This window comes from Amphichorda felina (assembly GCF_050947745.1).
Source record: "Amphichorda felina strain 45539 chromosome Unknown scaffold_6, whole genome shotgun sequence".
NCBI classification, from domain to species: Eukaryota; Fungi; Ascomycota; class Sordariomycetes; order Hypocreales; family Bionectriaceae; genus Amphichorda; species Amphichorda felina.
The window spans coordinates 2,064,246-2,085,527 of NW_028145044.1; the positions used below are offsets into that span (position 1 = coordinate 2,064,246).

The 21,282-nt window shown below is 54.1% G+C and overlaps 4 protein-coding genes across 4 annotated transcripts; 2 read left to right on the forward strand and 2 right to left on the reverse strand.

Annotated features, from left to right (window-relative positions):
• Positions 1-7,384: 7,384 nt before the first annotated feature.
• ACO1O0_006502 (Nrd1 complex RNA-binding subunit) lies at positions 7,385-9,939 on the reverse strand (the record flags this gene model as incomplete). The annotated part of the gene is made up of 6 exons (XM_083195893.1): positions 7,385-7,846; positions 7,901-8,069; positions 8,514-8,682; positions 9,191-9,290; positions 9,491-9,736; positions 9,874-9,939. The coding sequence occupies 6 exons, from the start codon at positions 9,937-9,939 to the stop codon at positions 7,385-7,387; spliced, it is 1,212 nt and encodes a 403-aa protein (XP_083048909.1).
• A 2,024-nt stretch (positions 9,940-11,963) lies between these two features.
• Positions 11,964-13,625, forward strand: CIT1 (citrate (Si)-synthase CIT1; the record flags this gene model as incomplete). The annotated part of the gene is made up of 5 exons (XM_083195894.1): positions 11,964-12,080; positions 12,152-12,216; positions 12,278-12,471; positions 12,525-13,268; positions 13,327-13,625. The coding sequence occupies 5 exons, from the start codon at positions 11,964-11,966 to the stop codon at positions 13,623-13,625; spliced, it is 1,419 nt and encodes a 472-aa protein (XP_083048910.1).
• Positions 13,626-15,495: 1,870 nt separating this feature from the next.
• Positions 15,496-16,582, forward strand: YHM2 (mitochondrial FOW-1 like protein; the record flags this gene model as incomplete). Its single annotated transcript, XM_083195895.1, has 3 exons — positions 15,496-15,718; positions 15,795-16,467; positions 16,528-16,582. 3 exons carry the CDS (start codon positions 15,496-15,498, stop codon positions 16,580-16,582), a joined length of 951 nt encoding a protein of 316 aa, XP_083048911.1.
• Positions 16,583-17,299: 717 nt separating this feature from the next.
• Positions 17,300-20,522, reverse strand: ACO1O0_006505 (WD40 repeat domain-containing protein; the record flags this gene model as incomplete). Its single annotated transcript, XM_083195896.1, has 3 exons — positions 17,300-20,011; positions 20,058-20,192; positions 20,250-20,522. 3 exons carry the CDS (start codon positions 20,520-20,522, stop codon positions 17,300-17,302), a joined length of 3,120 nt encoding a protein of 1,039 aa, XP_083048912.1.
• Positions 20,523-21,282: the final 760 nt, after the last annotated feature.

Genomic DNA, 21,282 nt, shown 5'->3' on the forward strand with positions numbered 1-21,282 from the left:
GCACAGGAACCCCCCAATCGCCTGGAGGGGACCACCAGTGTGTCAACTCCCACAGGTACAGGTACTCGTCATCCACGAGGACCAGCCGTACGAATTGAGTCATGGCACGCACTGTAGGTGGCGCCTGACCCGACTCGACAACAAAGCTATCATCCAACAGACTTTTTCCTCTCAGGATAAGCTCAGGTCCGGACAGATCAGGAACAGGACAATGATGGACATATCCGTACATGGTAGCAAAGAAGGCATTGTACTCTGATGCCAGAATTTCAGGTGCGCCTACGCCCCCCTCCGCTCTGAGTTCTGTCTCATGGCATCATCACCATCAGCAAGCCTCAGTGGCAAGCACGTAGCACACATGGCGATCTCGCCTGGCCTAGATGCGGCGAATAAATGCGCTCACCAAAGAAGACCACAACGGCAATGCCGGATGGCCCGCGCACTCTGGACGACAAGTCGACCAGCAATAATAGGCTGCAGGGCACACTGATGGGAGGTGGTGGACAGGTGGAGGACAGGTGGTGGACACTGGCCGAGCGATTCACGGTACAGTGCGCCGGCTGGGGAATGGATACCAGACGGTAATCTCTCGTGGCGCTCCTAACTGGCTCATGGGCTCCATCAAGTACCGATACGCCCCCACAATACACGAGGGCGGTACATTCGTACGTACCGATTCTGCTGAGTTTAGGATCCGATGTCAACACTGATCGCATCATAGCACTTGGCGACCCGCCGCCGCGCAAGAGATGCGCCGCGGAGAGAGAAGGGCGGCACGACGGGATCTCTTCCTTGCCCAGCAAGCTCGAAGCGAGACAAAGCGAGGCAGTCGTTGCTGTACAAAGTACTCTGTAGATTTGATGAGAGGAAGCTGTAGCCTGTATAATGGGAAGGGCCGCAACGGTGGATACGTAGGTACAGGTCAAGTGCACTGGACTGTGGGGGCCACTACGTTAGGTCCCAGGCTCGTCCAGAGCCCGCGCTGCACGTCGCCCGTGGTCGCCCGTTCCTAGTGCACCTGGGCGACCTTCCTCTTGGCAGGCATATGCCTCCATCGGTCGGTCGACACCCTGCCGGCGCCCTTCCTCTCCAATTCCAAATGCGGGCGCACTGTGTGCCGCCGCGGCGCCGCCGCCGGGCGCGGCGGGAGGCCACGCTTCTTACATACAGTGCGGTCAGGTCGCTGAGGCATTTTCGGTGCGGCTTTTGGGCCGACGCCAGAGCGACGAAAAAAAAAAAGCTGTCGAGGAAGCCACCCAGAGAGGACGCAGTGGCCAATGACGCCACTCCTGGTAGCATGACTCCCTCGTGAAGTCGCCTACCATCCATGGCACATTTCCGCGGGGCGCCATTGGTTTGGGGCTCGTGCCCCTGAACACATCGTGAATCGTCCTGTGTGAATCCCGATCACCATCCCTGCCGGGTGATGAGGCCGGTGACGATACGGCGCTGGGCGACCCCCCGTGATGCTTCCCCAGCTAGTACCGTCCACCGCCTCCGGGCGCATTACATCCTATCCTATCCTGGGAAACCATCCTGGGATCTGTGCCGGCGATGGGTGAGACCTGGCCTACTATGTACGAATCCCGTGGCTGAATGCAGCGATTGACGTAGCCACGAAGCTTGGCTCTTGTGCCGTGTACAAGTACTACATACGTAGCAGACACCTTATGATGTTCCCGGCTGTTATTAGGCAATTGGACTCTGTATATTCTCAAAATCTTGAAATTGCTAGCTTATCGCTGGAGATGGTGTTGCGCCATCTCTCCCTTATAGGTGGGCGCTTTCTTAAAATCTTGCTTGATACCTGCTACTACTGGTAGATCTTGCTCCTGTGAGCCTCCTCTCTCTTGGATTTGGGACGAAGTCTTTGCCATCGAGAAGCCTCCTAGCAGTAATAATTCGTAACCCGTCCCAAATTCTCTTGTCCATGATACAACCCCAATCAGCGACGGTAGTTAACTCGCGAAGATGCGGTCCGAGGCTACCTGCAGGATGCAGTTCCAAAATCGCGGGATTGGAGAAGATCGCCCCGTGTTCTGCCACCTATCATCGTACTAGTTAGTACTCATGCATGTGCCACCGGCAACATCTACTACCTACATCTGCAGGCTGCGGAGGGGCGGTATTTAAAAATTCGATCTTTCTTAGCCTTTTTTGACATTACTTATTCCCATATGACTACGTATCGCGAACTTCATTGTTAGAAGCCGAACCTCGACCGAGAGGTCTCCCTGAGCCATCCAAATGTGGCAAGTTAAGAGAGACTGAAAATTCATGGTTCACCAAAGTGCTGCGTGCGTGCCAATCGCCTGGCAATCTCATGAGACATGTGGACGCGGGAGCGGCGTCAAAGTAACGGGGACGGCCCTGCCCATGCTCGCCACACCTACTTGAAAGATCAGGGACTGTGGCACGTAGTGTGTAGTTTGGTCGATAGTAAAGACGTCGGACGCTCTCCGATAATATTGAAGGCCAGGGGCCATCATCCATGATGGAAATCGTTAAACGAGAACCCCACGGAGGCCAATCCAATCAGCACTTTGGCAGTGCCAGCGACGTACCCGACTGGGAAGCACCCTATTAGGTATACGGAGTACTTGGTGTGCACGAACCAGAGAGGCACCTCGCGACGAATATCATGTATCCGTGTTATTCCCAAGGCATACGCCGAAGGGCGGCCCGTGGTGCTTACCAGGCTTCTAGGCCTCAGAGGCAATATCAACCTACGTAGGGCAGTGTCCGATACGCGCAACAATCACCATCTTGTCGCGCTACCGCGCAACCATCATGACATGAATCAATTGTGAACCGTGCGCTTTGAGCGCCAAGGTTGCCCCGTCCGAGAAGTGGGTGGCCAGGGTGGTGGTGGAGCCGTAGAAGCCTTCTGGAAGCAGAACTACAGTTTCGGCCGCGCCACCACTTTGGGAAGAGGGAAGTGGGAAGTGGGAAGTGGGAAAGCCCGGCCGCGACGGCAAAGGGCAAAAATAGGGGGAGTGGAGAAAAAGAGAAAGAACAATTAAAGAAGGGGAGAAAGGTCGAGCCAACTCTGGGAACGCCACGGGAATACGGTGGTCAAAAGGCGAGCCAGCACTACCCGCCTGTTCGCGGAAACTCGGAATCCCCTCACCAGAAGAGACACCACGCAGGACGTGGAAATTTGTGCCCGCCTCGGATACGATGGCGTCGATGGAGGAAAGGAGATTTAGGACAAATAAAGGGATCAACGACGCCCAGAAACCAAATTGGAGCGGGTCCCGGATTCCCGCCGCCCGAGTTTGCGTGGGGAAAGCCGATTAGCCAGGAGAGCCCTGCAGGGTCGACGTCATTTCCTGCATCTCCCCCAGACGGTGAGAGGAAGAGGCGGAAGCAGAGGAAGTGTGATGAGAAATGGGCGGTCACTTGTCAGTCAGCCAGCTGTTGGTCTCGGTCAAGTCGATTGGGGCATTACGAATGGCCCATTGGCCATTGGGGTTAGAGGGCTTGGGGAGAGGAATTGGGGCACCAGACTGGGGCAACTACGAATAGGCGCCGTGATAGGCTGCATCTGCTGGAATCGGTCGGTCTCGCCGTGGGGGTGGAGTCGCTTCTGCTGTTCCCCGATTTCCTCCAGGCGCCGCATGCACGACGGGCAACTATTTGCCTCAGCAGCAAGCCAATAGCGCAAGGTTGCAGGAGACAGCAGAGGCTGAGAAAATAAAAACGGGCATGCATAACGCAGGCAGCATAAAGCAGCCATGATGACCAGGTCCAGATCTGCCGACGGGGGATCCGAGACCCTGATTTACGTGAGTGAGGCCTTTTTCACCTCGCCTGGATAAAGACGGCTTTCGCCCACGCACCACGCAACTGCCTGAATCGCTCGGCCCTGGCTGTGGCGGTCTGGCGGAAGGCCCAACTCCGGTTTTTCCAGCTGGCTCGACGGTGCCAGGGCTGGTAGCGACCGGAGATGAGAGGGCAACACCGGCAAAAGCGGGCGAGCTGGCCAGAAAACCGCGCTCCCGTTCATATTATTAGGTCTCCATTGAATCCCCATCTCCACGGATGGCTCCGGCGTTCGGTCGGAGTCGGCACAGCGAAATCCACGTTTGGGCTACCCACCACTCTCTCTGGCCCACCATCCAAGGGACCAAGAGATGGGTACTCCGTACTCCGTACGGGCACAGAGATTCAATGATTCTATGGGCCAATTCCGATGTTGCCGGCGGTGAAAGTCTGGTCTTTTGGTTTCTGCTCCTCCCCGAGTTCCCCCCAACCCACCGAACCCCCGGGAACGCGGCCTTTCTACGGGATACATGACACAGGCTACGGTGGTCTCCTTTTAATAGGTAATTGTTGCCGGCTTGCCGTTTCACCATGCCCCGTTACAGGGCCATCCATGGCCACAGCAGCGTCGTTGCCAGGATACCATGATGCCATCAACAACAAGAGGCGCCACGGGCGCTTTTCACTTGCAAGATCTGGGGGTCAGAGGCGTCGGAGTGATGAGCGAGTCAGACTTGGGCGTACGTAAGCACAGGCAGTCGGTACTCGGCAGCATTCCGGGTGGCTGCAGCGATGTCACGCCCTTACGAAATGGGTCGCTCAGTCCTTATCGCAGGCAAGTTGCAACTGGAGCCGCTCCAGAAGTTGAAATGATGGTCCCAGTCTCCCAGAGGGCCAATTGCGAATCACTCCAGATCAGCCTTGCCATGCCATCCATGGGCCATCCTTGAGCCATCGGATTGCCCAATCGAGTCGGCGACCAATTGGGACTTTGGGCGATGCCAATCCCGTCCGGTCGGCACTTGTCTTGCCGCCACGTCTTGTTGAAGTTGCGGTAGCTGGTCACCCATGATCAACCACCGTTGTCGCCGGCGCCGCGGATTCCGATTCCCATCCCACTTGCTAATACTAATACTAGATCCGTACTACGAGTATTGAAGTACACGTAGTCTTACGTACATGGCCAATTTGCCTAATTCTTGTTTACGCTTATTACTTCAGAGCCTCGTGATCACTGATAAGGCGTCACGTCGCTGAACTGAGACAGCTGCCCCCATCCCCCCAATCCTGATTCTTGTGGACACTGCTGTGGACAGTGCGGACATGTGCCCCTCCTATTATTACGAGTAATACTATCCGTATTAGAGAGTAATATCAATACTTAGATTATTACAGACTCCATCCTCTAGACATCCGAGGCCTAGAGTGGACACTGGACACCGAGGCCCCTTGATTCCCTGCCTTATCGCATCGTGGAATCGCGAATGCCCCTGACGACAGTTCCGCGTCATTCCCGGCCCCAGAGTCGCGTCTCCAGCGCGTCATTTCATCTTTAATTTTCTCCTAGACCATCACGAACAAAAAGACCAAGAAAAAAAAATTGAATTGTGGCACCGCTGCACTGTACTAATCTACAGTAGCGCATCGTCGATTCCACGCCATGGTCCAACATTTTCTGCATCCTTTTCTGTTGGCCTCGAACTCCCTCGAATCGGTACGTAATTGGAGCGATTCCAGAATCCACAGGGGCCCATCCAACGGAACAACGGATGGCTGCCCTCGTCGCGCCAAGGCTGCCCCCCAGCTCTGGCGGTTAGGAAATTAAGGAATCGTGCCGCTCTACCCTTCCAGAGAGTCTTGGGATGCTGAAGGAGAAGAGTTGACTTTGACACATGTTGACAGCTCGAGGTCCGTCGACAATCATATGGCCAGCGGCCAGCTGCCAGCAACCCTCGGGAAACGCCAGGATCACGAGGAAACCGCCATGTCGAATCGCAACAACGGCTTGTTTCACGGCTTCTAGGTACTCCCACCCCGCCGTTGACCAGCCCAGACCTCCCACGACACCTGATTACTATCAGACTGGAACGACCCTCCTCCAACGGAGCTCCCCCGAGACACATCGCGTGTCGCGTGCCGAAGGATCCAAACTTGGAGACTCCCGCGGCCCAACAACTGATAGCTGTGCAGCGCGGGCGCGGCACGGACAGCCTGTGCAGGGGGATGCTAGGTGAAGGCGCAGCCCTCCAGCGAGTCGACCGAGCAGACAAGCTCTTTGTGCATGCATGAAGCATGACGCCGTTTCGCCTCTTTCGCCCCCCAGCTGTCACATTTTCGTACCCGATCGACGGATCACCCGGCGCCTGCAAGAAAACATGCCGCGAGTTCGATACACCACCCCATATTCGTGCCATTCTCCCCAAGTCCCAACGGCCATTGTGCCTAAATGCAGTGTTGCTAAGGGCGGATTAGCACCTGGCGGTGACAACGAATAGTCTTCGAACTGAGACAACTTGGACTTTCCAAATACCCAGAGTCTCAAGGCACCTACCTACCTATATGTGCTCTCGCGTAGGTCTAGACCCATGGTCTCCACACAGCGACTTATCACGTAGACTCCAGGTCAAATCTAGTTGCCGCCTGTGCCTTGCACAAAGTAGGCGCTTGTAATAGTAAATGAAAAAGGGACAGCCAGCGTGACATGAGAATCAACCAGAGGGGAACTTGATACTAGTATAGCTTCCCTGCCAAGAACATACATAGTATTAGCATCTACAACAATTCCCAAGCCAAACTTCAAGCACAACACCTCGCCACCAGAGCAAACTACGAGCATATGGGTGAATCATTTTGAGCCCAAAAGCCTCCCGTCTGTCTCATTTGATAACTCTATGCACCTGTACTAGTAGCAGTCAAAGTTCCCCACGCTGCATGAGCATGCCCCTACAAGCTAGTTGTCTTATACATTCAATTTCAACGAGTTGCTACAAAACAGCAATAACCCAGTCATCCATCCAGATAAATGCCAATAAACAGAGATTTTGGACTTCAGAGTCTCGAGACTACCTGGAGACCTTTCACCTCCCTAGGTTGTTAAAAGAGGTTTCTCATCTCATCCCAGGGTTGTTCACCCTAGGTAGAATCCAGAATCAGAGACCTAGTATAACACACATTGCAACAGGAATCATCGATAGAAGTTCCGTGTCATCAAAATCTAGCTATGACACCCGAGTCCAATTTCTTCTACAAACCCTAAGATAATCCTCACAGTTCGGTTCACGGGCTTTCACATACGGTACTTTCCACGCAGTCCATAAATATCTATCGAAAGCCGAATTCGTATTCCCAGGCAGAGAAAAAAAAACACTCTGGCCTTGCAACTCCAGAATAATACTTCCCGGATACCCTTGCGGCAGACTACAAAAATAACCTGAATCGACTCAACCTCCCAATACCACTGCCGTCGAGACGACGGGGGCCAAGAACGCTCACTCTATAGGTGGGTATCCACAAGACAAAGCCCTGCCCTTCAAGACCACAAGCCCCCTTCCAAAGCGCCACCAACGCCGTTCAGATAATGGATGTCCAACGTCTCTATTTTCAATTCTCAATGTCCTCCTCAAGCCCACTTGCCTCCTTGGTCAGGGGCGGGAAACGAGAAGCCGGCTGGGAAGTTAGGCATTCCATTTGGCAATGTGCCTATCCCGAAAGGGAAGCCCGCCACGGAATGCGCATCCCCGGTTGGTTCCTCAGCTCCTTGATGTTCGCCTCCGCTATCATGGCCGCCTCGACGGTTCCAGCCGCTATCCTCGCGGTGGCGCGTAGACTTGGGGCCGTTAGCTCCGCCTTTGTCGGTCTGCATCCTGCGACTAATCGCCTTGGATGACACCCCGGCGCCTATTTCGATATCAGGCTCTTCGACAACCAAGCCCGTAGCGATGGGCCGACCTCCACTCCCACCATAGGGAGCCGTGAGCATCCACTTCCGGTCGGCCTCGGTCAGTCTGTGAATGGGGATCACGCTGATGCCTGTGGCATAATCACTGCAATCCCTTGGGCCGAACCCAACTCCCCATCTTGTCTGCACGTCTTGTTAGCAAATCCGAGGGCCAACAACCTAAACACTAATACTCACTCGCAGAGGTACCTCCAAGCCCCTATTATCCTCCGTGCCTTCCTTAGCACTGACGGCATCTTTGCGGGTAAGCATTTTTACAAATGCGTGGCGCTTATCCTTGTTGACGATGCAAGTCTGAACGGTGCCAAAGCGGCTGAAAATGCTACGCAGCTCGTGCTCTGAGCATCTGTATTGTTCAGTCAGTTAAATGTCACATCCGGTGATGGCAAGGGCGGAAACTAACGTTACGCCCCCTACAAAGAGAGTTCGGCTAAGGACCTTGATAGTTCCAGATGGGAGGTTCGGATCAAGATCGGTCCATTTCTCTGCTGGTGGAGGAGGGCTCTGGCCACGGCGACGGGCCGGGCTACGATCTCGATAGTCGGCTCCGCGTCGACCGCCGCGGTCGCGGTCACCATCACGGCCTCGCGGGGGAGAATTACGACCATAGTCTCTCCTACCACGCCCATCATGGGGTGATCCTCTGTTGCCCCAACCCCGATCAGGCGATCTTGAACGCGACCTTTGGTGGTATCCAGGAGAATTCACTCCATCATTGTGGCCTCTCCGGTCACGCAATTCTTCGGGCTTTGGGGCTGGCGCGCCCCAGGAAGGCTGCCCCGATGCATACGAGTTCTGCGGAGCGGGAACGGGCGCATGCTGGCCCTGAGCACCCGCGCCACCAGGCCCAGACAGACCTTGGAGCAAAGCGGGAATCTTGTCAAAGGGGACACCTTGATCAGCGAGAGCCTTAATCAGCAGAATCTGCTGTTGCTGCTGTGCGTCTAGCCCGGCATTACCTGGAGCACCCGGGGCGCCAGTGAAAGGAAGAGCTGGCTGGGTGCTCGGATTTGGCGGAGGACCTGGGAGATTCCCTGGCATCTGAGGGATGGGGAAGGGTAGAGAACCGGGGAGATTCACAGGAGGCTGCGCGCTCGGCGGGTACGATGCCAGAGGCTGCGGCTGCGACTGCGTGTGCGGTTGAGATACAGATGATACTGGGTAAGGCAATCCAGAAGCGCCAGGAGGCACGTTATACGACGCCGCCGGGGCTGGGACACTAGATGTGCTCGGAGCAATGGAGGTATTCTGACGCGCCAAATTGGCCAGCGCATCTAAGATGGACTGGCTATTCTGGCCTGGCGGAGCAGCCGGCACTGGTGCTGGTCCATTCCCCTGAAGAGAGGCCATCAGATTGGGCGGGGGGCTACCTGGGGGTGTCGTTGAAACTTCTATGAAAGCAACTATAGTCAGAAATCCAACCGAAGCGAACAAGCCGGGGAGGCGGATGGAGTTGAGCAGACGTACTTGGGGGTGAAGCCCGTAGCTTTTCTCTGAATGATTCTACCATAGCGGCGGGAAAAGTCTGTCCTTTCTCCCAAATGTCTAGAAGCTTTTTGATTTTTTCCTACAAAACCAAGTGTGAGTGTGTTTTCCTCGGGCTGGTGCGAAACAGCGGCAGTGGCGGTGAGAAGCAAGGGTTTATCATGACCGGGCCAGAAAGCTGCCGTCCAACAACCGCGATAGATATCCGTAAGATAAGACTAGCGAGCACCACAGGTTCTATGATTCCGAGGGGCATATTGTGGTTCAGAAATGCTTGCGTACCTTTTGCTCTTCGGGGCAGGACTGAAGAATATCATTCATCAGTACGGGCATTAGTTCGGTCACTCTGTGGACGCCCGCGGCATAGGTGCCGTCTGGGGCAGCGCTGTTTATTGCTTGCCCTTGCGCCTTTGCCTGCTCAAGCCACTTGCGGGTTACAGAGTCTACGACGTATAGAACCCCCAGTTTGTGCGTTCCGGGCGCCTTCTTAAAGTGAGTGTAGATCTTTTGGATGAGAACCGACTCGGACTAGAAAAAAATTGAGGTCTGTTAGCGGGGGCCGAGACACGCATATCGAATAGACGGGTGAACCGTCGTATGGAGAGACATGCCTCGATGTTTGTGACGCATAGCGTCGTCAAGCTGGTGATGCGAGAACCCGATACTCCGGGAGGTTTCAAGTTGAGCATGGCCTGGAGGCCAGCCTCGAGGTCGGCTACTGGGGACGCCATGGTGCTAGGCTAAGCAATCCCGCCGACGAGATCCTTAAGAGAATACGTGAGCGGCACCAACGATGCGACACAGAGGATACAAAGTACGGTTTAAGTACGTTTGGTTTGTTTGTTGTCGTTGAAGGTGTGCCAAAAACTGCCCCAACACGTCACTGGCGAGAGCGTTGATCGCTTTCCACGATGTGTGGTGCTTTACAACACGTCCCGGCGAAGGAGAAAGGGTTCTGTTTACAGAGTCGCGCGAGACTGTACGAAAAGAGCGCTGCTCGGTGTGGGCTCGAAGCGATGTGACAGTTCTCAGGTCCCAGGCCACCCAAGGTGCTGCTGACGAAACCTCGAGTCTACTGCTGCTGTGCCACGGTACAACCACGTCACAGGCGCGAAATCTTCTTAAGTGCTGTCGGCTGCGATGGTCGTGCTTATCGCACGATGTACGAGGGCGAATTTGTCGGATCCCACGTGAGGGAAGGATGAAGAACGTGACGCGATAGAGATGGGATGCGGTGTTGTGATGATGGAGGGAGGTTGGAGGAAATGAAGGAGGCGGAGGGGAGAAGAGATGAAAAGCTGGACCTTCCTCGCTGGTGTGCAATGGCCACTTCCTAGGCGGCCAGTGATTGTCCCACCCTGAGCCTGAGATTTGCCGGCGGTTTGTGTTTCCGCCGAATATTTGCCGCTGTACCCAATAAGGTACCTAGCTAAACTCGAGACCTAGTGACAGATGTGCAGCATGACATTGGCACGTGTATTGTCGTTGCACACACAGTTCCCCGTAGCAGTAGTAATAATACTCGTCGTACCTCCCCATTATCACCAAGGTTCGCCAACGTGGTGCTCGGCCTATGGTTATGCTACAAGATACCGCACAATGCGATTCCCTCTGTCGCATGTGACTAGCCGTGGGACAGTGTCAGGAAGAAGGCGAATAACCTGACCCCAGACGATTTGGGGTCATTGACAAGCCGACCTGATAATGGTACATAGCGCCTGCAGGTTTTATCCTGCCTGGACAGGAAGGCTTCTTGTTTTTTTAATCATGTGGACGTCGTGATACCGGACTTGCCGGGATCCAGTAAAAGTCCCGGGGCATAGCTCGGTGCTTTTCCATCCGTCCGGACTGAACGCCATGTATCCGTACGAGTAATAGTAGATGCAGATGCACAGTACCTATTATTCAAGCTCGGTGGGGCCATGGCGCCAGGTTTTCTGGTGCCTGCGGATATGTACTTACCCTACGGTACCAATTCTCTCAACTTCGTGAGCAATTTTTGCGCCTTCCTCCACGCGCGTGCTAATTCTTCGGATGGGATGCACCAGATGTACCTATACACTATTGCTTTTTTGTACAGATGTTGCTTCGGGGGCAGTAAGGTTTATCTGTAAATTCTTGTGCTGGAAAACACGCACTGCGAAGTTCACAGCGCTGTAGGCTATACTTGGCTTGCTCATGCACTTTGAAGTTCCTGTACCGCATATACTGGGGTAACATGTTAATCGAATGCTAATACCTACGAAGTACTACTATAGGGAAGATACTAATATCCTCTATGTATATATCCGTACCTAGATATATTCTGCGGATATCCGTACAGACATTAAATATACTCGTAGCCGCTCATCGGACCAACTCCGCAAGGCAGACCTATAGAGCCCGAGGTCAATGTTGACCAACGATACTACGTGGCAGTCGGGAGATCCGGACAGACGGAGTGAAGCAATAATACTACGTCGACTGTGGTGAACGGTTGGTTGGGGTTTCCGGCGCTAAGCAGTCACTCAAATTGGCCGGGCAATGGACGTCATGTATGAGTACAGCCCGATGGCAGGTAAGTGAGTGGGTACCCAGGTACCTCGCCTTAGCTCCTGCTCTGACGCCAGGGTCACGTCTCACCGGCATTTTTTCTGCGCCTGCGTCTTTTTGTTCTCCCATCCACTCCCATCCCATCCATCCGAACCTTCACCATCCCATATCACTGCTCTCTCCCCTCCACAGAGAAGCTTTCTCCAGACTGCATCCAGCGACAATGGCTTCCGTCTCCCGTGTCAGCAACTCTGCCCTCCGGGCTTCCCTCAAGAACCCTGCCTTCGCTGGCCGGGCCACTGGCTTCAACGCGGTGCGATGCTACTCCGCGAAGACCCAGGTACGGATCGACAACAGACCCCAATTGGGCGCCCCAGTACTCGAACATCAGACTTACGCTGTAGGAAACAGACCCTGAAGGAGCGATTCGCCGAGATCCTCCCCGAGAAGATTGAGCAGATCAAGGATCTGCGCAAGTCAGTAGCCCGCACGCTATGGCATTCCCTCGCCAGCATGCATGCTAACATCTCTCTATAGGGAGCATGGCTCCAAGGTCGTTGATAAGGTGACCCTGGACCAGGTCTACGGTGGTGCCCGTGGCATCAAGTGCCTTGTCTGGGAGGGCTCCGTCCTCGACTCTGAGGAGGGTATTCGCTTCCGTGGCAAGACCATCCCCGAGTGCCAGGAGCTTCTGCCCAAGGCCCCCGGTGGCAAGGAGCCCCTTCCCGAGGGTAAGCATCTCAAATAAGTCCCAATTGACCCGTCAATGCTGACTTCTAACTAGGTCTCTTCTGGCTTCTCCTGACTGGCGAGGTCCCTACTGAGCAGCAGGTCCGCGACTTGTCCGCCGAGTGGGCCGCCCGATCCGACATCCCCAAGTTCGTCGAGGAGCTCATCGACCACTGCCCGACCGACCTGCACCCCATGGCCCAGTTCTCCCTCGCCGTCAACGCCCTCGAGCATACCTCTTCCTTCGCCAAGGCCTACGCCAAGGGCATCAATAAGAAGGAGTACTGGAGCTACACCTTTGAGGACTCCATGGACCTCATTGCCAAGCTGCCCAACATTGCCTCGCGCATCTACCAGAACGTCTTCAAGGGCGGAAAGGTCGCTCCCATCCAGAAGGACAAGGATTACTCCTTCAACTTCGCCAACCAGCTGGGCTTTGGCGACAACAAGGACTTTGTTGAGCTCCTGCGTCTCTACCTGACCATTCACACCGACCACGAGGGTGGCAACGTCAGCGCCCACACCACTCACCTGGTCGGCAGTGCCCTTAGCTCCCCCTTCCTCTCCCTGGCTGCCGGTCTCAACGGTCTGGCCGGTCCTCTCCACGGCCTGGCTAACCAGGAGGTGCTCAACTGGCTCTCTGAGATGAAGAAGACCGTTGGTGACGACCTCAGCGACAAGTCCATTACTGACTACCTGTGGTCCACTCTCAACGCTGGCCGCGTCGTTCCCGGCTACGGCCACGCTGTGCTCCGCAAGACTGACCCCCGTTACATGGCTCAGCGCAAGTTTGCTCAGGGTAAGTCATGAACAAGCAAATTTTTAGATCACGTTCAGATTGCTAACCCCCCGAACAGAGAAGATGCCCAATGACCCTATGTTCCAGCTCGTCAGCCAGGTCTACAAGATCGCCCCTGGCGTCCTGACTGAGCACGGCAAGACCAAGAACCCCTTCCCCAACGTCGACGCCCACTCCGGTGTTCTCCTCCAGCACTACGGTCTTACCGAGGCCAACTACTACACGGTCCTGTTCGGTGTTTCTCGCGCCATTGGTGTTCTGCCTCAGCTGATTCTCGACCGCGCTTTCGGAGCTCCTATCGAGCGCCCTAAGTCCTTCTCCACCGACAAGTGGGCTGAGATTGTCAAGAAGCTGTAAGCAGCTCCCTTGGGGGCTTGATGTGAGCGAAATGTGTGAAAGGAGGAGCAGCGCTTTTCGGTGCCCGAATGGCATAGCAGAGACACTGTAACAGGCGAGGATAGACAGTCTCTGGGCACTAGAGCAGATACCAACTCTCGGGTTGGCTTTGTACAGTAAATATGTATCCGTACATGGGATATTTTTGATTTCCTGAATAATGAGAACGGCCGGATAGCGGCCACAATTCCTTTGTCAAGCCAATTGCTAAATAGTATTGCCTGGAAATTTGCCTCTAACACATGCCATGGCGAAGGCAGTCGGGAGTTGGTGTTACACCAAACAACTTGGAAGGCCGATACCGGCGTGTTGAGCAAGGCAGAGAGAGACGCACCGCGTAACAGTTACTAGGCTGCCCATATTATTACTATGTTCTGGGTAATTCGACTTGTTGGCCGCTCCGTTGAATTGACGAATGAAAGACAGTCGCAAGACGCTGCTAATTTGGCGCCAATAACAAGTCGGTGTGAAGATCAGTGGGATAAAATTTTGGGACTCAATAATAGGGGTGTCTCTGAGCACTCACTAGGTAGGTAGAGCTTGTACGAACAGACGGGACGTTGTTGTCAGGTACCTCTTAGCGGTTTGGCGTTGGGTTACGAGTTAGCTCAACAATCAGGCCAGGTGTTGAGGGCCCCAATGGAATGGCGCGAGGCTGGGTGCCTGCGCCCTTGGGGTTGCTGGTGTGGTGCACCGGTGTGGGCGGTTACAGCGCTGGAGAGCCACCGCACTGTCCCCCAGGCTTGAGATACCTTCAGTAAACTGTGTACGTAGTACATTTCCGCTAAGCATTGCGTACCGAGACTGTGCTGTGGTGCGAATTTATAAATTAACACCGTGCCCTTAACACCTATTCATGCACCTTTTCACCAACTATAGGAGAGGCAGCGCCCAAAGAGGCATCATAAAGGGAGCGCTTATAATTAGAGGCAGCGTAATCAGAAGCAGCGTAATCAGAGGGAGCGTAATCAAAGGCAGCCTAATCCGAGGCAGCGTAATCAGAGGACTGCACTCATAGTAGGTAGAATCAGAGGTAATAGATAAGTCGGGGCTACGTTAATGCTTGCGTGAGAATATCAATCACATTGATTAGGAATGTCGCCAATTTCCGTCCGTATTAGGTTAGATACAGTCTACGCAGCTAGCAAAAAGGTACAAAGTTTACTGAAGGTACCTTATCTCCCCAGGCTTCTGGTGAGCCATTCACGGGGCCCCAGTAAACTCGGGCCGGCGCTGCTCACCCGGTCACGCTGTGTTCGTAGTGAGTGAGGTATGGTGGGCTGATGGCTGGGAGGTTTCTCAACGGGTTTATTGTACTATTACAAGTGCTAATCTTATTGTATTCTTTCCCCCTTTTTATCATTCCATCACACCTCATCCCACCTGCGTCTCCTACCTTTTTTTCTTCTTGCTTTGGTGCTGAACCCAGCAGAACGTACATTGTGCGAAGTAGCTTTGTCGTTGAGCGTGTTACCCCAGCCAGCCGAGAGCAACGCGTCAATTTGCGACCCGACCCCAGCACCCCCAGCCGAAAAAAAAAGGACAGCTCTGCAGCGCCCACCACTCAGAAGCACGTGCAAGAGCGAGAAGACCAACTAGGACCCTCCCCCAAGCCGCCTCACATCCTCGGCCATTCCATCACATCAAGCTCCCAAGCTCCTCGAAAGTCCTTTCGGTTACCGAGAACCAGCCCACCATCTGACTCAGCAGTGGATTCATCCCCTCTGATCGCTACAGCCGCCTAAAGCACATATCCCGCTCGGATTCCTCCTGCGACGAAGCAACCTCTTCCCTTGGTCAGGGCCCCCTTTTGTAGCCGAATCCAATTGCCATGGCCCAAACCGCCCCCGTTACCGGCCCCGTTGGGGAGAAGAAGCTGGAGAAGAAGCCCGTCAAGTTCTCCAACTTGCTGCTCGGCGCCGGCCTCAACATGTTCGAGGTGACCACTCTGGGTCAGCCCCTCGAGGTCACCAAGACCACCATGGCTGCCCACCGTGGTGATGGCTTCGGCTCGGCTTTGGGACGCATCTGGTCTCGAGGTGGTGTGCTTGGCTGTACGTCACTACCAACCCCCCCTCCTTCTCATCTTCCCCTCTCGTCGCCTACGATCATTTTGCTAACTTCCCGCAGTCTACCAAGGCCTCATCCCCTGGGCCTGGATCGAAGCCTCCACCAAGGGTGCCGTCCTCCTCTTCGTGGCCTCCGAGGCCGAGTTCTACGCACGCAACGCTGGCGCTTCTGAGTTTGGTGGTGGTATCATTGGTGGCATCACCGGTGGCGTCGCCCAGGCTTATGCCACTATGGGTTTCTGCACCTGCATGAAGACGGTCGAGATCACCAAGCACAAGATGGCCGCGGCCGGCGTCAAGCCCCAGTCCACCTTTGCTACCTTCATGGACATTTACCGCAAGGATGGTATCCGCGGCATCAACAAGGGTGTCAATGCCGTCGCCATCCGCCAGATGACCAACTGGGGCAGCCGCTTCGGTCTCAGCCGTCTCGCCGAGGGCTGGATCCGCACTGCCACCGGCAAGAAGGAAGGCGACAAGCTGTCGGCCGGCGAGAAGGTGATTGCCTCCGGTCTCGGTGGTGGCCTCAGCGCCTGGAATCAGCCCATCGAGGTCATCCGCGTCGAGATGCAGAGCAAGAAGGAGGACCCCAACCGGCCCAAGAAGATGACTGTCGGCAACACCTTCAGGTACATCTACGACAACAACGGTGTCAGGGGTCTCTATCGCGGTGTTGCCCCGCGCATTGGCCTGGGTATCTGGCAGACCATCTGCATGGTTGCCTTTGGTGACCTGTAAGTCTACTCAAAACCTGCTTCACTCTCTGCGCAGTATATACTGACTATCGGAAACAGTGCCAAGACCTATGTCGAGAAGCTGACCGGCGATGCGCCCGTTGCTAAGCACTAAGCGGCGTTTATTCGTGCCCCACGCGAAAGAAGACAGAAGAAGTGGAAGAGGAAGAAGAACAGACTTTCGGTTGATTTCCAGAGCGCAGGTCATCTTAACACGACCTCTCGGGGGATCTTGTCTACGCGCCTTACTTGTTTCATAAATCTTTGTTATCATGTTTTTGAGAAAATATTTGCCCTTGCAGTAGACAGCCCTTCAACGGACAATATAGACGGATATGATGGGCCTTGTTTGATCATCTATTAGTGAATCTTGTTTCGGCTTACCCTGTGACAGAACCTCGGCTCTGGCGACGCCTTGAACCCGAAAGTGGGCCTGGGTCTTGTCCGCTACTAATCATGTGGCTAAGGTAATATGACGACTTGCGCTGCGCTAATGTACCTAAGTAGGTAAAGATGCGCTCTGATTCATACATATGCCTAGATTGTTGATTGACGAGTGTCTAAGATTGGCCTGTGGCTCAGCTTTTATATACTATGCCTAAAGCCTAGCGAAGATAGAGAGACTGACGCTAGTCGCCTAGGACGCCTATAAGGGCAATAGGAGGCATACTCTATTAAGAGAAATGTTCTCATATTATAATATAAATATAGTTATTATAAAGTTTTTCTTAATAGCTACATATATTGATAATCACTTATAATTCAAGAGTTAAACTTCGGTATTATTTTTAACAAGTATAATGACTGCTAAGCGCTACATAGGGGTATATCTTTAAACCTCCTCTTTATCAGACTCTTCTTCCTTCTCTATTATCTCCTCATAGGTAAACTCCCACCCTTCCTCCCCCTCGAGGCTTAACAGGGCGCCGGCCCTAGTTAACTCAGCAATATCGTCTACCAGCATGCTATTAACGTCTAGATCCTTGGCCCTGTTGGCCTCGTGGGTTGCCTTTAGCCTTGAGTCGGTTAAGACTGCAGCTTGTTCGCGGAGCCTTAGGAGGGACCTGCGTCTCCTCCCGCGGTCTGCCTCGGCGCTATGCTTCTGCTGCCGCTGGTATGCCATAAGTAGTGGCCGGGCAGGGTTTTGGTCCTCGTGAGCTTCGCGGTAGAAGAAGCCGCTAGAGATATAGTTAGGGCCTTGGACGACGCCGATAACGGGGTTGCCCGTTGATATAAGCTGGCTTGTCTCAAAGTAGGTGCGTCTTGTATAGTCTACTATTTCATTCCCAGAGAGGTCCATGGAATCCGGATCGCTATGATCCCGTTCCGGGGGTGGAGGCTCCGGGTGAGGCAAAAATGGCATAGGCCGCCGTACACGTCGGTTAGCCAGGTTCATATAGTGCGTCTCGGGCTCGTCGCGCTTGTCTATCGAGAATAGGAAGATGCGGCCCGTGGCATCACCAATAGCCAGCTTAGATAGGTCGGGGGAAAATGCACCGGCCGAGATAGCCGCGGGGGCCTCTAGCAATTTTCGCACCAATGGCCTGCGACGATTCCGCACATTCCAAACCTTAACCACACCGTCGCTCGAGCCCGTATAGAACCTGTCTACGGACGAACCCCACGCGGTAAACTTAACGCCTGTGTCTAGCTTCTCGCGGTCTTCTCCCACAAGACCCTCAAGGGATTCGCCATGTTTGAGGATATGGATAGGATCATCAGGCTGCGCTGTATCCCATACGTATATCTTGCCGTCCGTACAGGCGGCCGTAACGTAGGCGTGGCACAAGGAGTTGGGCATAAGGGTCAGCTCGTTGATGTCTAAGGCGACGCAATCGAGGGACTGGTACTCGCAGTACGCCGACTCGATACGGTCACGGTCCCGCTCGAATAGATGTATCTGGGTACGGGTGCCGTGCTTCATGTTCGGTCCGCAGGGGGATGTGGCGCATATAAAACGCTGGAGGGTCGGGTGCCAAGTGATTTCAAACACATTGGCGGTTGAGGCTGTCATGATCGGCACACGGTAGCCTGCATCCGCGTCCCACAAGGTGATCTCTCCAGAGTCCCGCTTGTCCTCTGGAATCTCGGAATCGTCCCCTCTCACACTGCGAGGCGAGTACCCCACGGCCAGGAGATGTTGGGTTAGCGGTGCCTTTCCCCACTGCATCGTTGCAGGGTAGTACGCCCACTTGTCCGTCTCGCTAGCATCCGTTCGCGAGCACGAGAATGCTTCGTAACGACTCCCTTGGATGTCGTCGGGATTCACTGTGTATATGCGCACTGCCTGCGTCGGTACATCGGTTGCAGAAGCAACCCGTCCCGAGCCATCCTTTGCGGCAGCGATAAAGTTGACATTGCCCTCGTGCTGCCACGTCGCCAGGAGCTCCAAAAAGTTCCCCTCGTCGTCCACCTTCCACACTTTGACTGTCCTATCAAAGCTAGAAGTGTAGGCCCGTCTGTGCGCAGGGTCGTAGTCAGACGACACAACCGATGAGTACAGCCAGGGGTCTTGGCTCCGGCGCATGGCCTCGGTTGAGTTCTCGCCCTTTTCGACCACTGGACGTGGTATGCGATGATGCGGGAACGCCCGTAGCGTGCCCTGGATTGTCGAGCACAGCAGCAAATTCCCGGGTTTGTTATACTGCTGGTTGTGGCTGTCCGAGTGGGCCGTCGTACCACAGACGAGGTTGTCGTCCGAGACCCACGACAGCGTCTCGATGTCGCCCGCGCAGTTGGTGAACTCGGCAATCAGATCGAGCCCATCCTCGCGAGTTTTCCTAAACTCGTTCTGGAAGTTGACGTACTGCCTGGTCCGTCCAAATCCGACATTGCCCTCCATCTCCCGCGCGAGCAGCAGCGACGCCATCCGCGCCGCGCTCTTGTCCTGCGGGTGCTCTGGCTCCTTGTCCTGCCTGAGCGACAGGACTCGCCCGCTGCCGGGAGCGGCGGCCTTGCCCGCCAATAAATCTGAGCAGAACTTGCGAACATCCTCGGTGGTCCTTCCCTGGACATTGTCTTCAACAATCGCGGCAATGGGGAGGTCTCTCCTGACGAGCCTCACCAGGCCGTCTAGGACCAGCGGGGCCTTGTCCTTGTCCGGCAGCAGCTGGTTGACCCGCTCGACCACCCTGGCCACCTCGTCGGGGGTGAAGTCGACATGGTACACGACGGGCTGCCGCAGTTCATCCGCATGTATGTGCTGGAGCTTTGCTGCACCTCTCCGTATTTGCTCCCTCTCCCTCGCGGCGCGGTAGGGGCGGTGCTTAAGTTGGAACCATGGGTTCTCGTACTTGGACGACGTGCTTCTCCGACTCGGATTGCGGACTAGCGGCCTGGGAGCCGGGTTTTGTTGTTCTTGACGCGGATGCGGTATTGGGGTACTTGCAACTGGAGTATCGGCGATTGGAATTGGGGTATTGACGGCTGGTGTTGGTAGCTGGGTGGTGGTGGTGGTTGTTCGTTTGACTGGCTGGACCACACGGGAACGTTCGTCTTCGGTCGACTCGTCAGGGCTCGGCTTGGGTTGTGTGCGGACGTATTCCTAGTTGCGTTAGGTTATAGGTGCTCGGCGTGGTTGCATCGCGTACCTTGAGAGCGCGAGCTGCCTGTATCAGCCCTGCGATTTGTTCGCTGAACTCGGCCTCATCATCAGAAGTCAAGTACCCTCCCGTGACGTCGAAGCGTGTTCGAAATAGCGGGCTCTTAGCAAGCGAGACAAGGGCCTAGCGCGGCTTAGCTTCTCTTGACCTAGTTATCACCATGCTCTCAGGTTGCCTTACGTTCTCTGCGATCAGGTTGACCTTGTATTTTGTGGGGGATAACTTCGAAATCTCCTTGGTAATGGCGGGAAGCACGTGGTAGCTAATGCAAGCCTTTATATCGCGTCTAGGTTTGTCGTCGACGCGTCGTCGCTTTGTGGGCGGCTCCTCGCTTCGTACTGCTGATGACGGCGGTGGTGGCAGCTGGTGGGAGAGTGTGAACCGCCCAGACGTAGGTGAGTCGCCGGTGAGGTCGATGACCGTCCTAGGCAGCGTGGTAAGCGTGAGGCTCATCGGGGAGCGTGTTTCTGGGGATCATGGGAGCCCATGTGGAAGAATAAGACAATATATAGTGAGGGCTGTGAGGGTGGGTGCGCAAACGCGGGTGCTTAACTTACCCCATGGCTATTTACGCGTTCATGGTTGGGGTGTATGTTGCACTCGAGTTAACCGGAACAAAGAGAGGCTAAAAGAAGTGCCGGAAAAATAAAATTCCGCTCCAGGTTAGCGTAGGGTATAGGTGGGGCCTATAGTTATACATTGCTATATATATATAGTAGCATAGATAGGGGAAGGCTCTAGATAGAAGTTTAAAATAATATCGAAGTTTATATACTCTATACTATATAAAAATACTATATAATATTCCGGTTTATAAGTATAGAGTATATAGAATACTATATTATCATATCCGTATCATTATGCCCTCTAGAATGCTAGAGCCTTTAAGACTATGACATAGGTAATTAAAACAATTGACTGCTTGATTCTAAACTTTGAAGAGAGTATGAATACATACATAGTACCGACTGCAAATAGTATCACAGACATTATGCCATTCTTATGGTATATGTAATGACATTAATTGTCGCCGACTTTATACGATATATGAAGCCCCCCACCTCTCTCATAATCAGATACAACATATCATTATAGGCCAATAAGAAAAGCACATTTATGACACAATGGATTCTTTATCATTGTATTTTTTATTTATTTATACACTGTCTCGCTATGATATAGGTTATTTCGAATACAGACGGGATTTACAAAA